At 43.4% G+C, this 20,194-nt stretch overlaps 1 protein-coding gene across 7 annotated transcripts in view; it reads right to left on the reverse strand.

Moving 5' to 3' along the window:
- MPDZ (multiple PDZ domain crumbs cell polarity complex component) overlaps nt 1-20,194 on the reverse strand; it is a 250,904-nt gene that overhangs the window by 210,179 nt on the left and 20,531 nt on the right. For all 7 annotated transcript variants that reach the window (XM_073635501.1, XM_073635527.1, XM_073635485.1 and 4 more), the window contains exon 3: nt 15,318-15,484. In XM_073635501.1, coding sequence (XP_073491602.1) covers nt 15,318-15,484 — 167 coding nt within the window. The remainder of the gene's footprint in view (nt 1-15,317; nt 15,485-20,194) is intronic.

Here is a 20,194-nt window from a genome sequence, read left to right on the forward strand (position 1 = left end):
GAATTTGTACAGACGATCGCATTTTCAGATTTTCGACAGAAAAATTGAGAACCTGCTCTCAATCTTTTGCTGGCGGAATTCCGCCAGCAAAAGTCCGACGGAGCACACACACTGTCGCATTTTCCGACCAAAAGCTCTCATCGGTCTTTTGCTGGCTGAATTTCTGATCGTGTGTATGCGGCATTGGTATATGAATGTGAGTTAGGGACCTTAGATTGTAAGCTCCTTGAGGGCAGGGACTGATGTGAATGTACAATATACTGTATATGTAAAGCGCTGTGTAAATTGATGGCGCTATATACAGTAAGTACCTGTTATAAATAATAGGTTTTAACAGTTATGTCCTTTGCTGGACTAAAAGCTCCTATTTCTCCATCAAACTTGTGAGTGAATAAGCAGAGAAATAGTATTACTATTAGAAAATCCTGATTTTCTATAATAATGATATTATCAGCCTCTACAACATTATAGCAAGATATTTTATTTCCACGAATATCAAGGAATTTATGTTTAATTCCTTAAAGTGGCTATAAACCCTCACAATTACCCAGTGAAGTGACTGGCCTCAGGTAATACACAGAGATGAAACAAATCCCCCTACATCAATTATACCTGTTTATCTACAGTCGTCTTTCCCCTACATCCACTCAAAGTGCAGAATTTATACAGGATCTCTCAGCTCTGAAAAGCAGGGGGCGGAGAGCTGAAGTTACATCAGTGAGGAGAGATCTGAGATCTGACTGTAAGGAAGGGACCCCCCTTCACATAGCAAACAAGAACAGAGCTGAGGCTGTCAATCAGCCGGATGCCCCTCCCGTCACCATTTTTCTCTTGGTTTCAGGAAAACTTGTCAGAATTGCTTCATGCTTATAGTAGAGGAACAAAGCAGCAGACAGAAATGATACTCCATGTTTCGAATTATGACAAGTACATGCTATAGAGGGTAATGTTTTGTTCATATTTCATGTCTGAGGTTTCCAACCACTATACACACACTGCAATGTCAAAGCAACAAATTTGCTTTAATGCCCTCTTGCCAGGAGTATATATTCACGTTTTCTTTACTAACATGGTGCTCTGTTTAGCTACCACAGCAAATATCTGGTACTTCTCGGTACAGGGGATCATGTGACAACACTATTGCTCAGCCCAGTGCAGTCATGCAAGAGTCGTCAGACCTGTACAAGCTCCAACTGGAGTGCATCCGAGCTTAGACCGATATGTCCCTTTGCTCTTGTCAGCACACGGATCAAAGAAACAAGATATCTGCCATAACAACACACTTTTGGGCTTTCCACTGACTACCGATTCATAGGGACAGTTGTACTGCACATTAGTGTAGGAAGGAAGTAAGCATTTTTTTAGGCTATTTTCACACTGAGGCGCTTTGCAGGCGCTATAGTGCTAAAAATAGCACCTGCAAAGCGCCCTGAAAGCCCCGAGGGCTTTCACACTGGAGCGGTGCACTTGCAGGATGGTCAAAAAGTCCTGCGAACCGCATTGTTGCAGCATTATAGAAGCGGTGTATTCCCCGCTCCTAAAGCGCCCCTTCTTATTGAAAACAATGGGGCAGCGCTGCAAACCGGCCGGCAAAGCGCCGCTTTGCGGGGGGTTTTAACCCTTTTCCAGCCGCTAGCAGGGGTTAAAACCGCCCCGCTGGCGGCCGAATAGCGCCACTAAATATAGCGCCGCCAGCCCCAGTGTGAAAGTAGCCTTACTTTAACATCGATTTAAAGGGTGCCTTTAAAGAAGTGCAGATATGCAGATCCAGCAACTTAAACGCACAGCTCAGTGGGAAAGTCTCTGAGACACAGTATATTAAACATTGTTGTTAGGTACTTTAACTCTTCCACAAATATCAAAAATTAAAAAAAAAGGATAAGAGGTTCTCTCCACAGAGCATTATGAAAGTCTCTCAAATGTAATACATCTATGCTTGTACATAGTGCTTCAGTCTGATGGCTAGCATCATTCAACCTACTTCATCTGAGCCCAGGTCATTCTGGATTCACCCCAGCCTGTAACGGAATCACAAGTAATTCAACTGGAAGTGTGAATAATTCCAATTAATTAGTTATTATAGCAGACAGACATGTATTGGGATCAGCGAGAACCACAAGGAGGTTTTTATTTACTTGTTGAGTCCTTTTATATTCACATTTCTATGTGTGTGGGCAGAGGTGGATGTATGCACAGTATATCCTATCAGCAATGTTTTGTGTCAGCACATGAACTTATTGGCTCCTTGTATTGATTCTTTCTCCAAGACTTCAGCCCCACTGTATGGGGATTGCAAGAGGCATCAGCCCATCAAAAATACATGTAAAAAATGTATTCCGTGGGGTCGCTGCGTGTTCTAGCTCCACACGTTACCCTGCTTGGCCAGACATTAATTTCAGACACACTTAGCTTGTTTGTTTTGTTGTTTTTATTCATGGGATGCCCAAATGATTAATCTTGCTTGGTTGAAATAAGGATGGTTGAATCTAAATTGACAGTCTCTCATACTTCACATCTCCTCACTACTTAAAGACTTCCGGACCGCCGCACGTCGATGTACGTCCTCACTTTGAGGACGGATATCGTTATGGCAGTGGCTAGCTGCCATAACCCCGGTATCAACGCATTCGGCCGGCGGTCCGGTATAAGATAAAAGTGGTCTCTGCTGCGCATTCGCCGCAAGATCACTTTTATCGGTCCGGTGCCCTCCGCCGCTTACTGGACCCGTCGGCATCGGCGGAGGCGATCCGGTCCTCTCGGTGGCTGTGCATGGAGATGAGTGAGGGGAAGATGGCCCCCACCCGTTTCCATGACACTGCACTGTAAATAAATAAGAAAAAAAAAAAAATTTTTAAATGCGCCCCGTCCCGCCGAGCTCGCGTGCAGAATCAAACGCATACGTGAGTAGCGCCCGCATATGAAAACGGTGTTCAAACCACACATGTGAAGTATCGCCGCCATCGGTAGAGCGAGAGCAACAATTCTAGCCCTAGACCTCCTCTGTAACGCAAAACATGCAACCTGTAGAATTTTTTAAATGTCGCCTATGGAGATTTTTAAGGGTAATAGTTTGTCACCATTCCACGAGCCGGTGCAATTTTGAAGCATGACACGATGGGTATCAATTTACTTGGCGTAACATTATCTTTCACAATATAAAAAAAATGGGCTAACTTTACTGTTGTCTTATTTTTTAATTCAAAAAAGTGTATTATTTCAAAAAAAAAAAAAAAAAGTGCGCTTGTAAGACTGCTGCGCAAATACGGTGTGACAAAGTATTGCAACGACCGCCATTTTATTCTCTAGGGTGTTAGAAAAAAATGTATAATGTTTGGGGGCTCTAAGTAATTTTCTAGCAAAAAAAAAAAAGTTTTTAACTTGTAAACAACACATCTAAAAAAAAAAAAAAAAAAAGGAGGCCCGGTCCTTAAGTGGTTATAGCGTTGTTCCGCCCAAAAAAAAAAAAAAAAAAAATTAAAAGCCAGCAGCTACACATACTGCAGCTTCTGGCTTTTAACAATAGGACACTTACCTGTCCTGGAGTCCAGCGATGTCAGCACCGCAGTTGATGTTTCAATCAGCTGTCGAGTGCTGCCGCCGATATTGCCGGCAAAGGTACCCCGGCAGTGTAGCCTTGCGGCTTCACGCCGGGAACCCTACTGCACATGCGCGAGGCCTCGCTCCTCTCTCCTACTGGCCCAGCGACAGGGAGAGGAGGAGGGAGCCCCGCGGTGATGTCACGGGCCACGGCCCGGACTCTCAGGAAGTGGGAACAGGATACCTGTCAAAAGGTGCCAATTGTGCACCGAAGAGGGAGAGGAGACAAATGAGATGAAGTTCCACTTTTGGGTGGAACTCCGCTGATACTTGGTGGACTACTGATCCCAGAACGTCCAATGCAAACCCTGCCAACCCTTCTGGCTGCAGCAACTTGACTCTGATGCCACCACAGTCTCTCCCTCTGGCTTCAGATCCAATCCTGGCATGTCTCTCCCAGAGCTTCTAACTGTGCTTCTCACTCACAGACCCCAGCATGGATCCCTTCTGAATGACTTGCCTGGCAGTGCTCCACACTGTCGTCCTCCTGCTCCTGTTCCAGGACACCTCTCAATGACCGTTTCGAGAGAGGCTCCCGATCTACAGACCAGAGTTCACCCCCCAAGGGCCACGACAGTCTAACACTCCATCATTCAATTCTTCTATCCGACAACTCCTCCCACCATAGGCTGACCATGAGTATATATAGGAGGCCTGCCCCCTGCCAATCCTAGTTGGGGATTGGTCAGGGCTCCCAAATACACCCCATGTCACTCCAGCCCTCTGCCCTGACTCTTTTCAAGAACCCTCTGGAAACAAAGGAGGCGCCAGAGAGATCAAGTATATGTCAGTCACCTGCTGCTACACTAAAAAAAATAGGCCTAGCTCATAGCTAGGCCTGCCTAAATTTACCTGCACTGGCAGTACAACCAAAAACACTACTCTAACAACCTACCTAAGGTAGAGGGTGCTACATAAGGATTACAGAGCTCTATTAATTTGGGTCTTTTTATATCTGCCTACAGTTTATGTTAAAGCCTGAGAAGCGCCAATAGTAAAGGGTTCCTGAACAACTTCTGCTCTAGACTAGCATTCCGATCTTTTCTCATCTCCAACATTCCTCTTAACTAGTCAATAAAAAAACATCCATTTCTATGGCATTATTGATGCTGGAATGTGTAGGCTGCTATGTGAGGCTCCATTGAATGTTTAAATAATTTTACATAAATCAAACTATACATAACAAAATGTAGAGCAGGTTGACTGATATGCAGGAACCGTGACTATCTTATTATCAGAAGCTTTTTTTATAGCAGAGTAGTAGAGACATTTTTTACAAAATGTATTAAGCAGAATATGAGCGGTGTTCAAAAAATCCAAAACTTTGGGTTGACATTAGGAATAGAGGGGAAATGTCCAGATGGGAATACTTGTCACAACTGTCTAGCAGTGGATTTACCCTACTTCACAGAGATCTCCTTTTATTTTTTGTTGTGTCTACAGGACAGGAAGTGAAGGATGATCTTACCAAAGATAGCAGACCAAAAAATAAATAAATCAACCTTGATAATGTTTACTCATTCTGCACTTCACGGGTTGGCAAGCCATCGATCACGATCTACCAGTCGTCTACAGCCGTCAGGTAGATCGGGAAAACGGACCCGCATTGTTGGTCCTTCCCCCTTAGCCTAAGCTTTTTTGGATTTTCCATAAATGGTTTCTAAAACTTGGTCTGACAACAATCTTAAAAAAAAAAAAATAATAATATAAAAAAAAAAAAAAAAAGCTTTATATTTAAGAGGCTGAATCTAATTTACTGGCAGATTCTTTAGCACAAGTACAAGCAAATGGCAACCACCCAACCTATAACTAGCCCTTGCAGCAGGGAGCACATGGAAAGGCGACGCATGTCAAAAAACAACAAACAAAAATTCCCAGGTCACTTACCAGACAGATTCTTTAGCACAACCTTCTATGTAACTGCTGTTCAGAGATGCACAGCAGTTACAGTATTTCTGCCCATTTTGTTTTAATTAGCCTGCTTTAAAGTACAACTCTAGGAAAATTGAAAACGATCCCTTGCAGTGGGGCTGTGCTTGCACTGCAAGGGTTAAACACTTGTTTAGTCCAGGGGAGAGTAAAAGCGTTTTTACTTACCTGATCCACCATTACCCTAAAAAGATGGCGCTCCCCACCCTGTTCCTTATGACGTCAGGACCTTAGACCACTGGAGTATGGAAAAGAGCAATGTTGCAGCTGTCCCCCAACAACTATACATCTAGAACTGAGCATTTAAAAACCACTGATCGCTCACTTTTCAGCCTTCAGTGAGCTGGTGATGGTCAGCCACCAGATCTCTGCTCTGCCCCTCCAGTGCTCACTAGATTGTCTGGCTGTGCAGGGAGTAGGAGTGGCTTGTGTAGGCTCCTAAAGGGGTTGTAAACCCTCATGGTTTTTCACCTTAATGCAGCCTTAATGAAGACTGCCGATAGGCAAGGAACATCCTTTTCCGCCCAAGCTAGAATATGGTCCACCACTCTCTGAGCTGCGTGACCCTTAGTGCCCTCTTGGCGATTGATATAGGCCACAGCTGTGGCATTGTCGGATTTGATCCTTATAGGACAATCCCGTAACCTGGATGTTCAGGGCCTCAGAGCCAGACGTGCTGCCCGAATCTCTAGCAACAGTCTCGAATGGAACTGGGCATAGGGAACCGCTTCGAATGAAGCCACCATCTGTCCTAAGAACCTCATGCAAAGGCGAATGGAGGGATCTCTTTTTGACCTGACCATCTGCACCAGCTCTCTTATGGCATTGATATTTGCCTGAGGCAAGAACATCTTTTTCTGGGCTGTGTCTATGATCAGACCCAAGTACTCCAGCCTTTTCAGCGGTTTTAAGGAAGACTTCTCTAGTTTGAGAATTCAATCCAGATTTTTCAGGTATTTGATTGTAATGCGCACGCTTTGCTCCAAACGAGCCACCCACTGGTCTATTAGCAATAGATCATCTAGGTACGCCAAGACTGTTATGCCCTGTGCCCTTAACCTGGCTGGAGGTGGGAACAAAACTCTTATAAACACCCGGGGTGCTGTACCTAGCCCAAAGGGCAAGGCTACAGACTGAAAATGCTGCTGTTCTACCTTAAACCGCAGAAACCCTTGGTGAGAGGGAAATATAAGGACATGCATCCCTGATGTTGATAGACGCCAAAAGTTCTCCTCCTTGCAGGATAGAAACCACTGACCTGATCGACTCCATGCAAAAGGAGTGGATCTTCAGGAACTGATTCTGATTCTTTAGATCTAGAATGGGTCTGACATCTCCATTCGGTTTTGGTACCGTAAAGAGGTTTGAATAAAACCCCAAACCTTGCTCTTCTGTGGGGATTTGTATGATCACCCAGAGCCAGTAATTAGTCTAGTACCCGAAACAGAGATTGCCTTTTCCCTGGATCTTTGGGAACGTTTGACCACAGAAAAACGAGACGGTGAAAACTCCCGAAATTGTAGTTTGTACCCTAGAGACAACGTGGAGATGACCCATCTGTCCTGAATTTCCTCTTGCCAGACTTCTGAGTATTGCAAAAATCTTCCCCCAACTCTGGCGAGGGGCGTCCCTTCATAATGAGGCTTTAGAATTCTGTTTTGCAGGTTTCCGCCCCAGGACTTCTTTTGTGCCTGGGCCTGACCCTGAGATTTTCCTCTAGAGTCTGACGGCGGAGGCCATGTCCACTGCCTAAAGGCGGATGCCCCTGGCACAGGAGAAAGAGTCCGCTTAAATGAAGGGCATGTATTCTGGCAAGAGAGTACTTTCCCACTGAAAATCGTTTGGATGTATTTGTCCAAATCATCCCCAAATAGCGGATCCCCATTAAAGGAAAGCCAGTCAGGAGCATTTTGCATGGTGCTCCGGCTGACCACTTTTTTAACCACAGGATTCTACGCATGTGTACTAGCACAAGCGAAAGGCGGGACGTCTGGAGAATAGATTTTTAATGGCGTCAATGGCAAACATAATGCTCTTGATAGTTCGACCAAATCTCGGGCTGTACAGGAACCTCTTTAAGGGCCTGTCTAAACTGGTCATTTAGGGATTGACAGATGCCTATTGCAGCGACTGTGGACTGAGTAACCGCACCTGCTAAAGACTAAGAGGATTGTGTCCCGAGTCAAGACAGCTCCAAATAATATCATCATCCTAAGCTTGCGCTGTGTGGGACACGGCGCCGTGCCTAGGCCCCCCCCCTCGTTTGAATTTTCTAATGTTCCCGCAGACCCAAGGTGGGGGGGAGGGGCAGAGCCCAAAGACAGCTGGCAGAGGAGTAAAACTTCTGGAGCCGAAACCGGGACCTCCGCATCCCCCGCAGGGGGGGGTATTACAAGGGGCACCACAACAATTGCTGATCCCTAACCCCTAATGGCCCCACCAGGGGGGGGGGGGGGGAAATGCCGGATGGCAGATCTCTTACCTGCAAGAGGAATCCCCACTGTCCACTGTGCAAGCTGCCACACACGGACTGACACTGAGCTGAAGTGAAGACAACAGATAAGGTATGTGCATATACTCCCTCTAGTGGAGGAGTTAAGTCATGACAACATTTTTTCCTTAAGGAAGAAAAATCATAGGTGGACTTTTTCAGTTCCTATGCTTCTTCCCTTACCTTAACCTCGCAGCAGGATTCTACTGAATTAACAGACAGATCCAACCTTCACCCATTACGGCGTGCTGCGTTTAGCAAACCTTCAAGGACCAGGTCCCTCTTTATTGGGGTTTCACTCCCTTGGACCTGTATAGCACCTCTCAGGAAAAACTTTAGGTAATGTGAGCATGAACAAAAAGCCCTGGGTCCCGGGGTCCAGCCCTGCAAAGAGAGGCGTTCCAGGCAAAACCTTGTGCTTCCTATACGAGGCCCTGGTACCATCCACCTTGGTCTGTGGATCCATCCAAAAGCATGGATCCCTCCTGGAGCTCCTCAGAGCACATCTTCACTCGTGACCAACACTTTAGACACTGGTGAAAAAACTGAGGTACTCCTGGTAGGAGGAGGGGTTATATAGGGAGGCAACTTCCTGTTTAGGATGTGCCAGTGTCCATCACCTGAAGGTGGCTATAACCCACATAGTAATTACTATGCTGCTCTATGTCCCATGATGTACGATAAAGAAAAGTGAATATTGGCCGCACTGATAATGGGTCGATTCCTAATTAGTAGCACACTAAATTTCACACGTTTTACTTACTGCGTGAAATTGTACAAAGCAGACATGGCAATTTAAAATACTACTAAAAACAACAGACTAGTCTGTATTTCTTAATATAGTTTAGGTACACATTGGACCATATTTTAGGATTATTAATGCAAAAATCTACAAAAATCCCAAATGGAAAATGTCACCATAGGTCTAAGAGAAACTGCAGCCGTCAGGAAGATTTCAAGGTTGAGGCTATAGCCTTATAAAATCAATTTATAAATAGAGGGTATAGCCTCTCAAGCTTTAAAAAAAAGCCTAGCAAAGTTCCAAGATAGGGATGTTTTGTTCACTAGATGGCGTATATCACTCTAATGGATGGTACTCTTAGAGGATGGATGACAAAACTGACGCCCAGGGCACCACTAGATGGGACAATGGGGCGGGAATGCAGTCCCGGCCTGGGTCCTGACAGGGCCCAGTTTGTCTGCCGCCAAATGTGCCCCTTCATTGGGGGGATTGCCGTGTGCAGGATGCCTGCAGAATTTGCAGGGCCTGTGCATTGACAGGCTGGTCAAGGGTGTCAGTGTATGCCTCTGGCCTTCCCTAGTGTGGGTGGATTTAACATCATGGTGCCAGAGGTTCGTCACGCATTCGCCTCGTGTCATTTCTGGCAGCGATCGTGCATGCGCAGTAGCTCTAATTGGGCGTCCGCACCTCCATCGGAGGATATAAAAAGGATCCTCTTAACCGCTTGTATTGCGGTGGCTTGCCCTAGGAGAGAGTGGATACTTTACATCTGACATGGGTAAAAACTTTTTGGGCTATTTGTGGCCAATCTGATAGTGACTTCTGATCACCATAGGTGCAGAAAAGCCATATGTGTTTGTCTGTAGGCTTTATTTCAGAGCCAATATAGAGGATTCCCTGCATTTAACCACTTCCCTACCAGCGCATTGTAAAATGACGCTGGTAGGAACCTTTCATCCCTCCAGACTGGCGTCATATGACGTTCGCCCAGGGGCGCGCAGCACGGCAATCAGGGATAACAGCCAAGTAAAATGGCTCTTTACCACGTGACCAAACACAGCCGGTCACAAATGTCAACAAACCATGGTACCAGCTTCTTCTCCTCACACACCGATCCTGTGTGCGGAAGAGAATGCGGTAACAACTAGTAAAACACAGACTGCCCAGTAATAAAGAGTACCTGTCTGCAGCTCATCAGAGTACCCAAGTACCTATCTGCAGCCCATGGCTCATAGAATATACATTGGGGTGTTTGTTTTCCAAAACGGGGCCATTTTGTGGGAGTTTCAATTGTCCTGGTGCTCCACGGCCTTCAAAAGTGTGATAGGTTTTCAGGAAATTAAATATGTAATTTATTCTCCTAGAACACCTGAAAGTGCTTCCTGCATGTTGGGCCTCTGTATGTGGCCAGGCTGTGTAAAAGTCTCACAAATGTGGTATCACCATACTCAGGGCAAGTAGCAGAATGTATTTTAGGGTGTAATTTATGCTATGTATACGAAAAATATTATAAATTGACAAATTTGTGAAAAAAAAATAAATTTTTCTTTCCACATTTTCCAAAAACTTGTGGAAAAAAATGACATGTTCAAAAAGACTCAATATGCCTCATAGAATATATGTTGGGGTGTTTGCTTTCCAAAAATCTTTTTGTGGGCAATTCCACTGCCCTGGTTCTCCAGGGCCTTCAAAAATGTGATAGGCACTCAGGAAATTGGGTGTGTAATTTATGCTCCTAGAACACCTGATGGTGCTCCTTGCATGTTGGGCCTCTCTATGTGGCTAGGCTGTGAAAAAGTCTCACACATGTGGTAGCGCCATACTCAGGAGGAGTAGAAGAATGTATTTTGGGGTGTAATTGCATGTACAGTAATACCTCAGATTGCGAGTAACACGGTTGACGAGCACTTTGCAATACGAGCTATTATTTTTTTTAAATTCTGACGCGCTTTGCGGGTGTTGTCTCGCAGGATTCAAGCCTCTGCAGTGTGCAGTACCGCATTTGGCCAGAGGTACGGGGGCACCGGTGACACTCGGAGCCGCTCGGATGCACTCGGAAATACTCCGTTCCCGAGGGTTTCAGAGTGCATCCGAGCAGTCTCTGAGTGTTTCCGAGTCTCTCCGGCACACCCCCCCACCTCTAGCCACATGCGGTACTGCATACAATAGAAGTCAATGTGGTACGAATTATCTTCGTTTCCACTGACTTCTACGGGGAAACTCGCTTTGATATGCGAGTGCTTCGGATTACAAGCATTCTCCTGGAACGGATTATGATCGCAATCCAAGGTTCCACTGTATGCATATGCTGTGTGTGAGAAGTGTAAAAAAGTAAATAAAAATTTCTTCATTTTCCCAAGAACTGTGGGAAAAAAATTACAACTTCAAAAAAACTCACCATGCCTTTTACTAAATACCTTGGACTGTCTACTTTCCAAAAAGGGGTTATTTGTACTGCCCTGACATTTCAGGCCTCAAGAAATGAGATAGGCCGTCAGTACATCAGGTGTGATTAATTTTTAATAATTGCACCATAGCCTGTAGACTAACTTTCACACGGACTAAATAATATCAACTAATTTGGGTTATTACCAAAGATACAGTGAGGGAAAAATTATTTGATCCCCTGCTGATTTTGTACGTTTGCCCACTGGCAAATGATCAGTCTATAATGTTAATGGTAGGTTTATTTTAACAGCGAGAGACAGAATAACAAATATATCCAGAAAAACACATTTCAAAAAAGTTATAAATTGATTTGCATTTTAATGAGTGAAATAAGTATTTGATCCCCTATCAGCAAGATTTCTGGCTCCCAGGTGTCTTCTATACAGATAACGAGCTGAGATTAGGAGCACTCTCTTAAAGGGAGTGCTCCTAATCTCAGCTTGTTACCTGTATAGAAGACACCTGTCCACAGAAGCAAATCAGATTCCAAACTCTCCACCATGGCCAAGACCAAAGAGCTGTCCAAGGATGTCAGGGACATGATTGTAGACCTACACAAGGCTGGAATGGGCTACAAGACCAATCGCCAAGCAGCTTGGTAAAAGGGTGACGTCAGTTGGTGCGATTATTCGCAAATGGAAAAAACACTAAATAACTCACCTCAGTCTGGGACTCCATGCAAGATCTCACCTCCTGGAGTTTCAATGATCATGAGAACGGTGAGGAATCAGCCCAGAACTACACAGGAGAATCCTGTCAATGAAATCAAGGCAGCTGGGACCATGGTCACCAAGAAAAAACAATTGTTAACACACTACGCCCTGAAGGACTGAAATCCTGCAGCGCCCGCAAGGTCCCCCTGCTCAAGAAAGCACATGTACAGGCCAGTCTGAAGTTTGCTAATGAACATCTGAATGATTCAAAGGAGAACTGGTTGAAAGTGTTGTGGTCAGATGAGACCAAAATCGTGCTCTTTGGCATCAACTCAACTTGCTGTGTTTGGAGGAGGAATGCTGCTTATGACCCCAAGAACACCATCCCTGCCATCAAACATGGAGGTGGAAACATTATGCTTTGGGGACGTTTTTCCTTCAGCCAGGGCATTGAGAATGGGTCATGGACGGGTCTTCCAGCATGACAACGACCCAAAAGACATGGCCAAGGCAACAAAGGAGTGGCTCAAGAAGAAGCAAATTAGGCCCCTTTCACACGGGTGGCTGTTCTGCCGCAGTTAAAAGCATTTTATGTTATTTTGAAATTCCAAGACTCCAGGCACAGCGATCACTTGCATTTGTATATTGCGATTAGCTGCGTTTACTTGCATCTACATGCGGCTGTGTTTAGCTGCAATGGAACATTCTTGCCATTTCTGATGTGCTTCCTGTTTTTCTTCCCTTGTTGCAGCTGCTATCCACAGGTAATATAGTACGAGCAGATAGCTGCAATAAATCGGTCCTGGACGCAGTCAAAATTATTTTTTCTAATCGCACAAAACCCCATACGCCGTTGCTAAATGCACTGTGTGAATGGGGCCATAGGAAAGCATTGTGTGAGTTTAGCTGCAGTAGATAACTTGATCTATCCCGCCCATGTGAAAGAGGCCTTAATGTCCTGGAGTGGCCTAGCCAGTCTCCAGACCTTAATCCCATAGAAAATATGTGACGGGAGCTGAAGGTTCGAGTTACCAAATATCAGCCTTGAAACCTTAATGACTTGGAGAGGAGCTGCAAAGAGGAGTGGGACAAAATACCTCCTGAGATGTGTGCAAACCTGGTGGCCAACTACAAAAATGTCTGACCTCTATGATTGCCAACAAGGGTTTTGTCACCAAAAATACAAATTTTACTCATTAAAATGCATACCAATTTATAACTTGTTAAAATGTGTTTTTCTGGATATTTTTTGTTTGTTATTCTGTTTCTCACTGTTAAAATAAACCTACCATTAAAATTATAAACTGATAATTTCTTTGTCAGTGGGCAAACGTTCAAAATCAGCAGGGGATCAAATACTTTTTTCCCCTCACTGTTTATAGCAGTATATTCTTTGCTCCAAATTTTTGAACAAAAATTACTTATTTGCTAAACTTTATAATAGAAACTAAAAAAAAAAAAAAGTGTGTTTTTTTTTTTTTGCAAAAATAAAAACCCAGTGGTGATTAAATACCACCAAAAGAAAGTTCTATTTTTGTGAAAAAAAAAAAAATTATAAAAATTTTGTTTGGGTACAGTGTTGCATGACTGAGTAATTGTCATTCAAAGTGTGAGAGCACTGAAAGCTAAAAAGCTAGTCTGGGCAGGAGGGGTGTCAAAGTGCCCTGTATTGAAGTGGTTAAATAGCCTATCGGGGGTCCACTACTGAATGTTTAAATAACTGAAGTATAGTTAACTTTCATTCATCTAATTATGTTAATTTGGCCTTGTTTTATCTTGGTAGGTTGAATCCATAGTTCCTGGATTGCTGGTATAGCATCACCAGTAAATCCAATTATATATTGTTGATTCCCAGACAGGCTAATCTTGGATCCTGTATTCTCCCCTGCGGTTTCACCGATATCTCCTTGGAACACCCTCCTGATATACGGTCCACTATATTGGTTTTATCATATTCATTTTGGGGTATCATTCAGGTAATGGGGTATCCTTTGACGGTGTTCAAATTTGTATGCAATGTTGAGAAATATAATGCTCCTATTGTTTATTGCTATGATTTATTTCATACATACCATGTGCTGTTTTGCACTTTTGCTGAATGCCAGTCGCATATGTGACTAATATGTTGTCTTTTAGTGATTATGTATGCAGTACTTATAAAAGTATCCTGAAGAAGCCATGTTCTGGCGAAACATGTAGAGCCAAAGTAACTGCAATTGGACCATAGTCGCATGGATACTGTATGATGGTTTTATATATGAAACGTTGGTTTAAAAAAAAAAAAAAAAAAAAAAAAAAAAAAAAAAAAAAAAAAAAAAACTATTGGTCTGTGTGGCACCTTAAAAATCCCATTGTATGTATTTTTTTTTTCCTGGATCAAAAACGTTAAAAAACGCTGGTGAGCGACATTTTTGAGCTTTTTCCGACGTTTATCAGCGTTAGAGCTGTTAGTTTTGGGGTTTTTTTACTGCTCAAAAATGCCACTGCCCAAAACTGCTGATAACAGCCTATGTGTGCATGGACACATAGGATAACAAGATGGAGAGTTTAATGACTGTAGAAAAAAACGTCTACACCCAAAAACAGCTGCTTTAAAAATGTAAAAAAACGTCCAGTGTGCATGAGGCCTTAATATTAGGACACTAACCTGTCCTGGAATCCAGCGATGTATGCACCCCAGCCGATGTTTCCATCGGCTCTCAGGTGGCTGCCACCGCCATTCGTGGTAAGGGAAACTGGCAGTGAAGCCTTTCTGCTTCACTGTCAGTTCCCTACTGCGGGAAGGAAGGGGGGGGGGGGGGATCTCTCGGAACTGAGGATGGGTACCTGTCAAAAACACCTGAACAGTGCCAAATATGGCAACAAAGGGGGGGGGAGACAAGTGGAGCTTTCACTTTTGGGTTGAACTCCGCTTTAAGCTCTGTGCATAACAAGGTGGCAGAACACTTAAAACTAACTGCATAGGCAATGAGATACCATAAGCATTCTAAAAATTCTGTTGACATTTGCTGAAGTTTGTTGCCATTATGCAGTCTTCAGAAGTTTTATTTGGCAGTTACAGAGAACCACTAAGGGTAGTGAACTGAAACAAACAGGCAATGCATGGCAACCTTATACAAAAAACATTTTATTCTCCAATGGTATGCTTAATTCAAAGAATGGCTTTCCTTACATATCCTAAACTGTAACTTTGGTTATGAGCTGCAAATAACTTTGACTACCGTCCCACTTAATTTGGCATCTGCATGCAATCAAATCACAGGGTTTTATATTTTTATTTTGGGATGGAAAAACAGATCAAATGTATCCAATAAACAATGGCAGCACAGTGAAAAGAACATGAAAGGGCAATGCAAGACAAAGGCACTGACCAGCATACCAATTAAAAGAACTTGGCAAATGTTTCTTTATTACTGCAAATCAAGAGAATCAAAATAGCCGTTATTGTTTGCTCTACCTGCTCTCTAATATGCTGGAATGAAGACTGTAAATTCAGGATTTGATTGAAGAGAGGGCTTTGGAGGACAGATTTTAATAAGCATAGCTTTTCTTCATTTGCTATATCCCCACGTTCCCGAACTTTTGTATGCAGACGTTCAACTGCTTGCAAGGCACGGTGGGTATCTGCATTAAAAATAAAAGTTCAAGTTTCAAGACAATAACCAATATCACTGCTATAAATTCTTTAATGTTTATTACATTGGTATGTTCCATTGTTCCCATCATAATTCGCTATAGATGGACTTTGGTTCTAACATGTAATCCTTCCCAGCCAGCGTTTGTTAGTTCGTTCCTAGCATTTTGGCCTAAGAAGCAGCCATAAAACATTTGTGTGCAGAACAGATTTTTTTTGTGACTCATTTTTTGTAAAGGTAAGTCATAGGTTACAAAGGAAAAAAGTAGTAACAATCAATCAGTGTACATACAGGAATGAAGTCCAAGATTTAACACTCTATGGTTGGCAGAGATCAACATTTTAATGGCTTACCGGTAAGAAGACAAGTGATGGAAAGGGGAGTATCATATTTTGGGACTTCTGTAATGTGGGTATTGGTGAAAGGAAAACTATTTATACACAGTAGCTCACAAAAAAGTGAGTACACCCCTCACATTTTTGTAAATATTTTATTATATCTTTTCATGTGACAACACTGAAGAAATGACACTTTGCTACAATGTAAAAGTAGTGAGTGTACAGCTTGTATAACAGTGTAAATTTGCTGTCCCCGTAAAATAACACACACAGCCATTAATGTCTAAACCGCTGGCACCAAAAGTGAGTACACCCCTAAGTGAAAATGTCCAAGTTGGGCCAAAGTGTCAATATTTTGTTTGACCACCATTATTTTCCAGCACTGCCTTAACCCTCTTGGGCATGGAGTTCACCAGAGCTTCACAGGTTGCCACTGGAGTCCTCTTTCACTCCTCCATGATGACATCACGGAGCTGGTGGATGTTAGAGACCTTGCACTCCTCCACCTTGGGGGTGTGTTTGGGGTCGTTATCATGGAATACTGCCCTGCAGCCCAGTCTCCGAGGGGAGGGGTTCATGCTCTGCTTCAGTATGTCACAGTACATGTTGGCATTCACGGTTCCCTCAATCAACTGTAGCTCCCCAGTGCCGGTAGCACTCTTGTAGCCCCAGACCATGACACTCCCACCAACATGCTCGACTTTAGGCAAGACACACTTGTCTTTGTACGCCTCACCTGGTTGCCGCCACACACGCTTGACACCATCTGAACCAAATACGTTTCTTGGTCTCATCAGACCACAGGACATGGTTCCAGTAATCTATGTCCTTAGTCTGCTTGTTTTCAGCAAACTGTTTGCAGGCTTTCTTTTGCATCATCTTTAGAAGAGGCTACCTTCTGGGACGACAGCCATGCAGACCAATTTGATGCAGTGTGCGGTGTACGGTCTGAGCACTGACAGGCTGACCCCCCACCCCTTCAACCTCTGCAGCAATGCTGGCAGCACTCATACGTCTATTTCCCAAAGACCACCTCTGGATAGGACGCTGAGCAGGTGCACTCAACTTCTTTGTTTGACCATGGTTCTGAGTGGAACATGTCCTGTTAAACCGCTGTGTATTGGCCACCGTGCTGCAGCTCAGTTTCAGGGTTTTGGCAATCTTCTTATAGCCTAGGGCATCTTTATGTAGAGGAACAATTCTTTTTTTCAGATCCTCAGAGAGTTCTTTGCCATGAGGTGCCATGTTAAACTTCCAGTGACTAGTATAAGAGAGTGAGAGCGATAACACCAAAATTAACACACCTGCTCCCCATTCACACCTGAGACCGTAACGAGTCACATGGCACCGGGATGGGAAAATGGCCAATTTCCCCAATTTGGACATTTTCACTTAGGGGTGTACTCACTTTTGTTGCCAGCGGTTTAGACATTATTGGCTGTGTGTTAAGTTATTTTGAGGGAAAAGCAAAATTTACACTGTTATACAAGCTGTACACCCACTACTTTACATTGTAGCAAAGTGTCATTTCTTCAGTGTTGTCACATGAAAAGAAATAATAAAATATTTACAAAAATGTGTGGGGTGTACTCACTTTTGTGAGATATTGTAGATAGTGTTATTAAAATAAATTAACAAAAGTACATTACAGTGGATGTAAACCCTCACATATACCCAGTGAATTGAACAGCCTCAGATGATACAAATATACCTAAATAAGTTTTACTTGTATATCTGCTGTTTTCAGCTTTCTACATTCTTTAGAAAGTGCGAAAGTGCACATCGTGTTAGAAAATTTTCTGCTTCAGCAGTGGGGGGGGGAGTCTGGGCATACACCATACACTGTGTATGAGCTGATTGAAGGAAAGGCACTCTCCCACTCCACATAGACACATTTCTAGCTGCTTTTATCTCCTGTTTCGGAGAACTTGTCAGAAGTTATCATGCTAATAACAGAGGAATGGAGCAGCAGAAAGACATGGGACTTAGGGCTTTGGAGAGAGATAAGTAAACACTATAGATATATGTGTCCAGGTCAGATTTCATGAATGGGCTTTACATCCACTTTAGAAAGCCAATGCATTTAGAGGGTTTATAAGGATTACCCCTTTCTCTGGGTTTTGATGGCACTAAAAATATTCTGGACCAAAAGGAGATACAGTTGAGTTGCCAAAACAGCAACCGGAGCAGTCTTTTTCTCCTAGATAAACCAAATATACTACTCAAGATTGTGCTCGCTCTATTAGTCTAGACCAATGGTCTCCAAACTGCAGCTCGTGGCCTGGATATAGCCCTTTGGGCACCATTCCTCCCACAGACACCAATGATGGGGCACCATTCCTCCCACAGACACCAATGATGGGGCACCATTCCTCCCATAGACACCAATGATGGGACACCATATCTACCTTGAATACAAACAATGGGGCACCATTTTTCCCACTGATACCAACAATAGGGCACTAAAACCAAAAAACAGATTGGTTGCCATGCACAGCTTCTCCAGTTTTGATAACGTCCTCTGAATGTCTTAGTATGAATAAAAAGTATTAAAACATGCAATAAATTGGCTTAAAGAATAGGTTACCCCAACATTTCATATTCCTGATATGTGCTTGTTGTACCATATATCTGCATTAAAAAGTATCATGTTCTTTGTATTGCTTCCTGTGTGTGAAATACCTGGTGTTCCTGCCAGTCCTCCTGCTTTCCTTTTTCAAACTGACCACGCTAGACATAGCACATCCTTCCCAGCATGGTCAGTTTTTGGCTGTGCTGGGCGAACAGTCTGCCTGTGCTCCAATGGTCAGACTTGTGCCTAGACCCCCCCGCACAGCCATTTACTGGAAATATCAGTGCGCTGCTGTTTCTCCACCCCCCAGCTCTCTAAGCCCCTTTGCAGCTAAAAGCAGAAATGATGATGTTTTCACTTCTATATATATTTACATACCCTGGTTAGGGTTTGGCTGAAGCCATTTATTCTCAATCAACTGTGTTTACTCTTTAAATCCTAATGACAACAGAAACTAGCCAAATGACCCTGATCAAAAGTTTACATACCACAGTTCTTAAAACGGTGTATTGCCCCCTTTAACATCAATTACAGCTTGAAGTCTTTTGTGGTAATTGTGGATGAGGCTCTTTATCTTCTGATGGTAAAGCTGCCCATTCCTCTTGGCAAAGAGCCTCCAGTTCCTGTAAATTCTTGGACTGTCTTGCATGAACTGCACGTTTGAGATCTCCCCAGAGTGGCTCAATGATATTGAGGTCAGGAGACTGAGACAGCCACTCCAGAACCTTCACTTTATTCTGCTGTAGCCAATGACAGGTCGACTAGACCTTGTGTTTTGGATCATTGTCACGTTGGAATGTCCAAGTACGTCCCATGCACAGCTTCCTGGCTGATGAATGCAAATGTTCCCCCAGTATTTTTTGATAGCATACTGCATTCATCTTGCCATCAATTTTGAACAAATTTCCTGTGCCTTTGTAGCTCACACATCCCCAAAACATCGGCAATCCACCTCCGTGTTTCACAGTAGGAATGGTGTACCTTTCATCATAGGCCTTGTTGACTCCTCTACAAATGTAGCGTTTACGTTTGTGGCCAAAAAGCTCAATTTTGGTCTCATCACTCCAAATGACTTTGTGCCAGAAGGTTTGAGGCTTGTCTCTGTCCTGTTTGGCGTATTGTAAGTGGGATACTTTGTGGCATTTGCAAAGTAATGTCTTTCTTCTAGCGACTCGACCATGCAGCCCATCTTTCTTCAAGTGCCTCCTTATTGTGCATCTTGAAACAGTCACACCGCATGTTTTCAGAGAGTCCTGTGTTTCACCTGAAGTTATTTGTGAGTTTTTCTTTGCATCCCAAACAATTTTCCTGGCAGTTGTGGCTGACATTTTAGTTGGTCTACCTGACTGTGGTTTGGTTTCAACAGAACCCATCATTTTCCACTTCTTGATTAGAGTTTGAACACTGCTGATTGGCATTCTCAATTCTTTTCATATCTTTTTATATCCCTTTCCTGTTTTTTTACAGTTCAACTACCTTTTCCCGCAGATCCTTTGACAATTCTTTTGCTTTCCCCATGACTCAGAATCCAGAAACGTCAGTGCAGCACTGGATGAAACATGCAAAGGTCTGTCAGGAGTCCAGAAACTCATTGATTTTTTATACACACACTAATTACAAGCAAACAGATCACATGTGAGGATGGTTACCTTTAATAGCCATTCAAACCCCTTTGTGTCAACTTGTGTACATTTTATCAGGCCAAAATCACCAGGGTATGTAAACTTTTGATCGGGGTCATTTGGGTAGTTTCTGTTGTCATTATGATTTAAAAAGATTAAACACAGCT

The sequence above is a fragment of the Aquarana catesbeiana genome, linkage group LG01, assembly GCF_042186555.1.
Source record: "Aquarana catesbeiana isolate 2022-GZ linkage group LG01, ASM4218655v1, whole genome shotgun sequence".
Taxonomy (NCBI): Eukaryota; Metazoa; Chordata; class Amphibia; order Anura; family Ranidae; genus Aquarana; species Aquarana catesbeiana.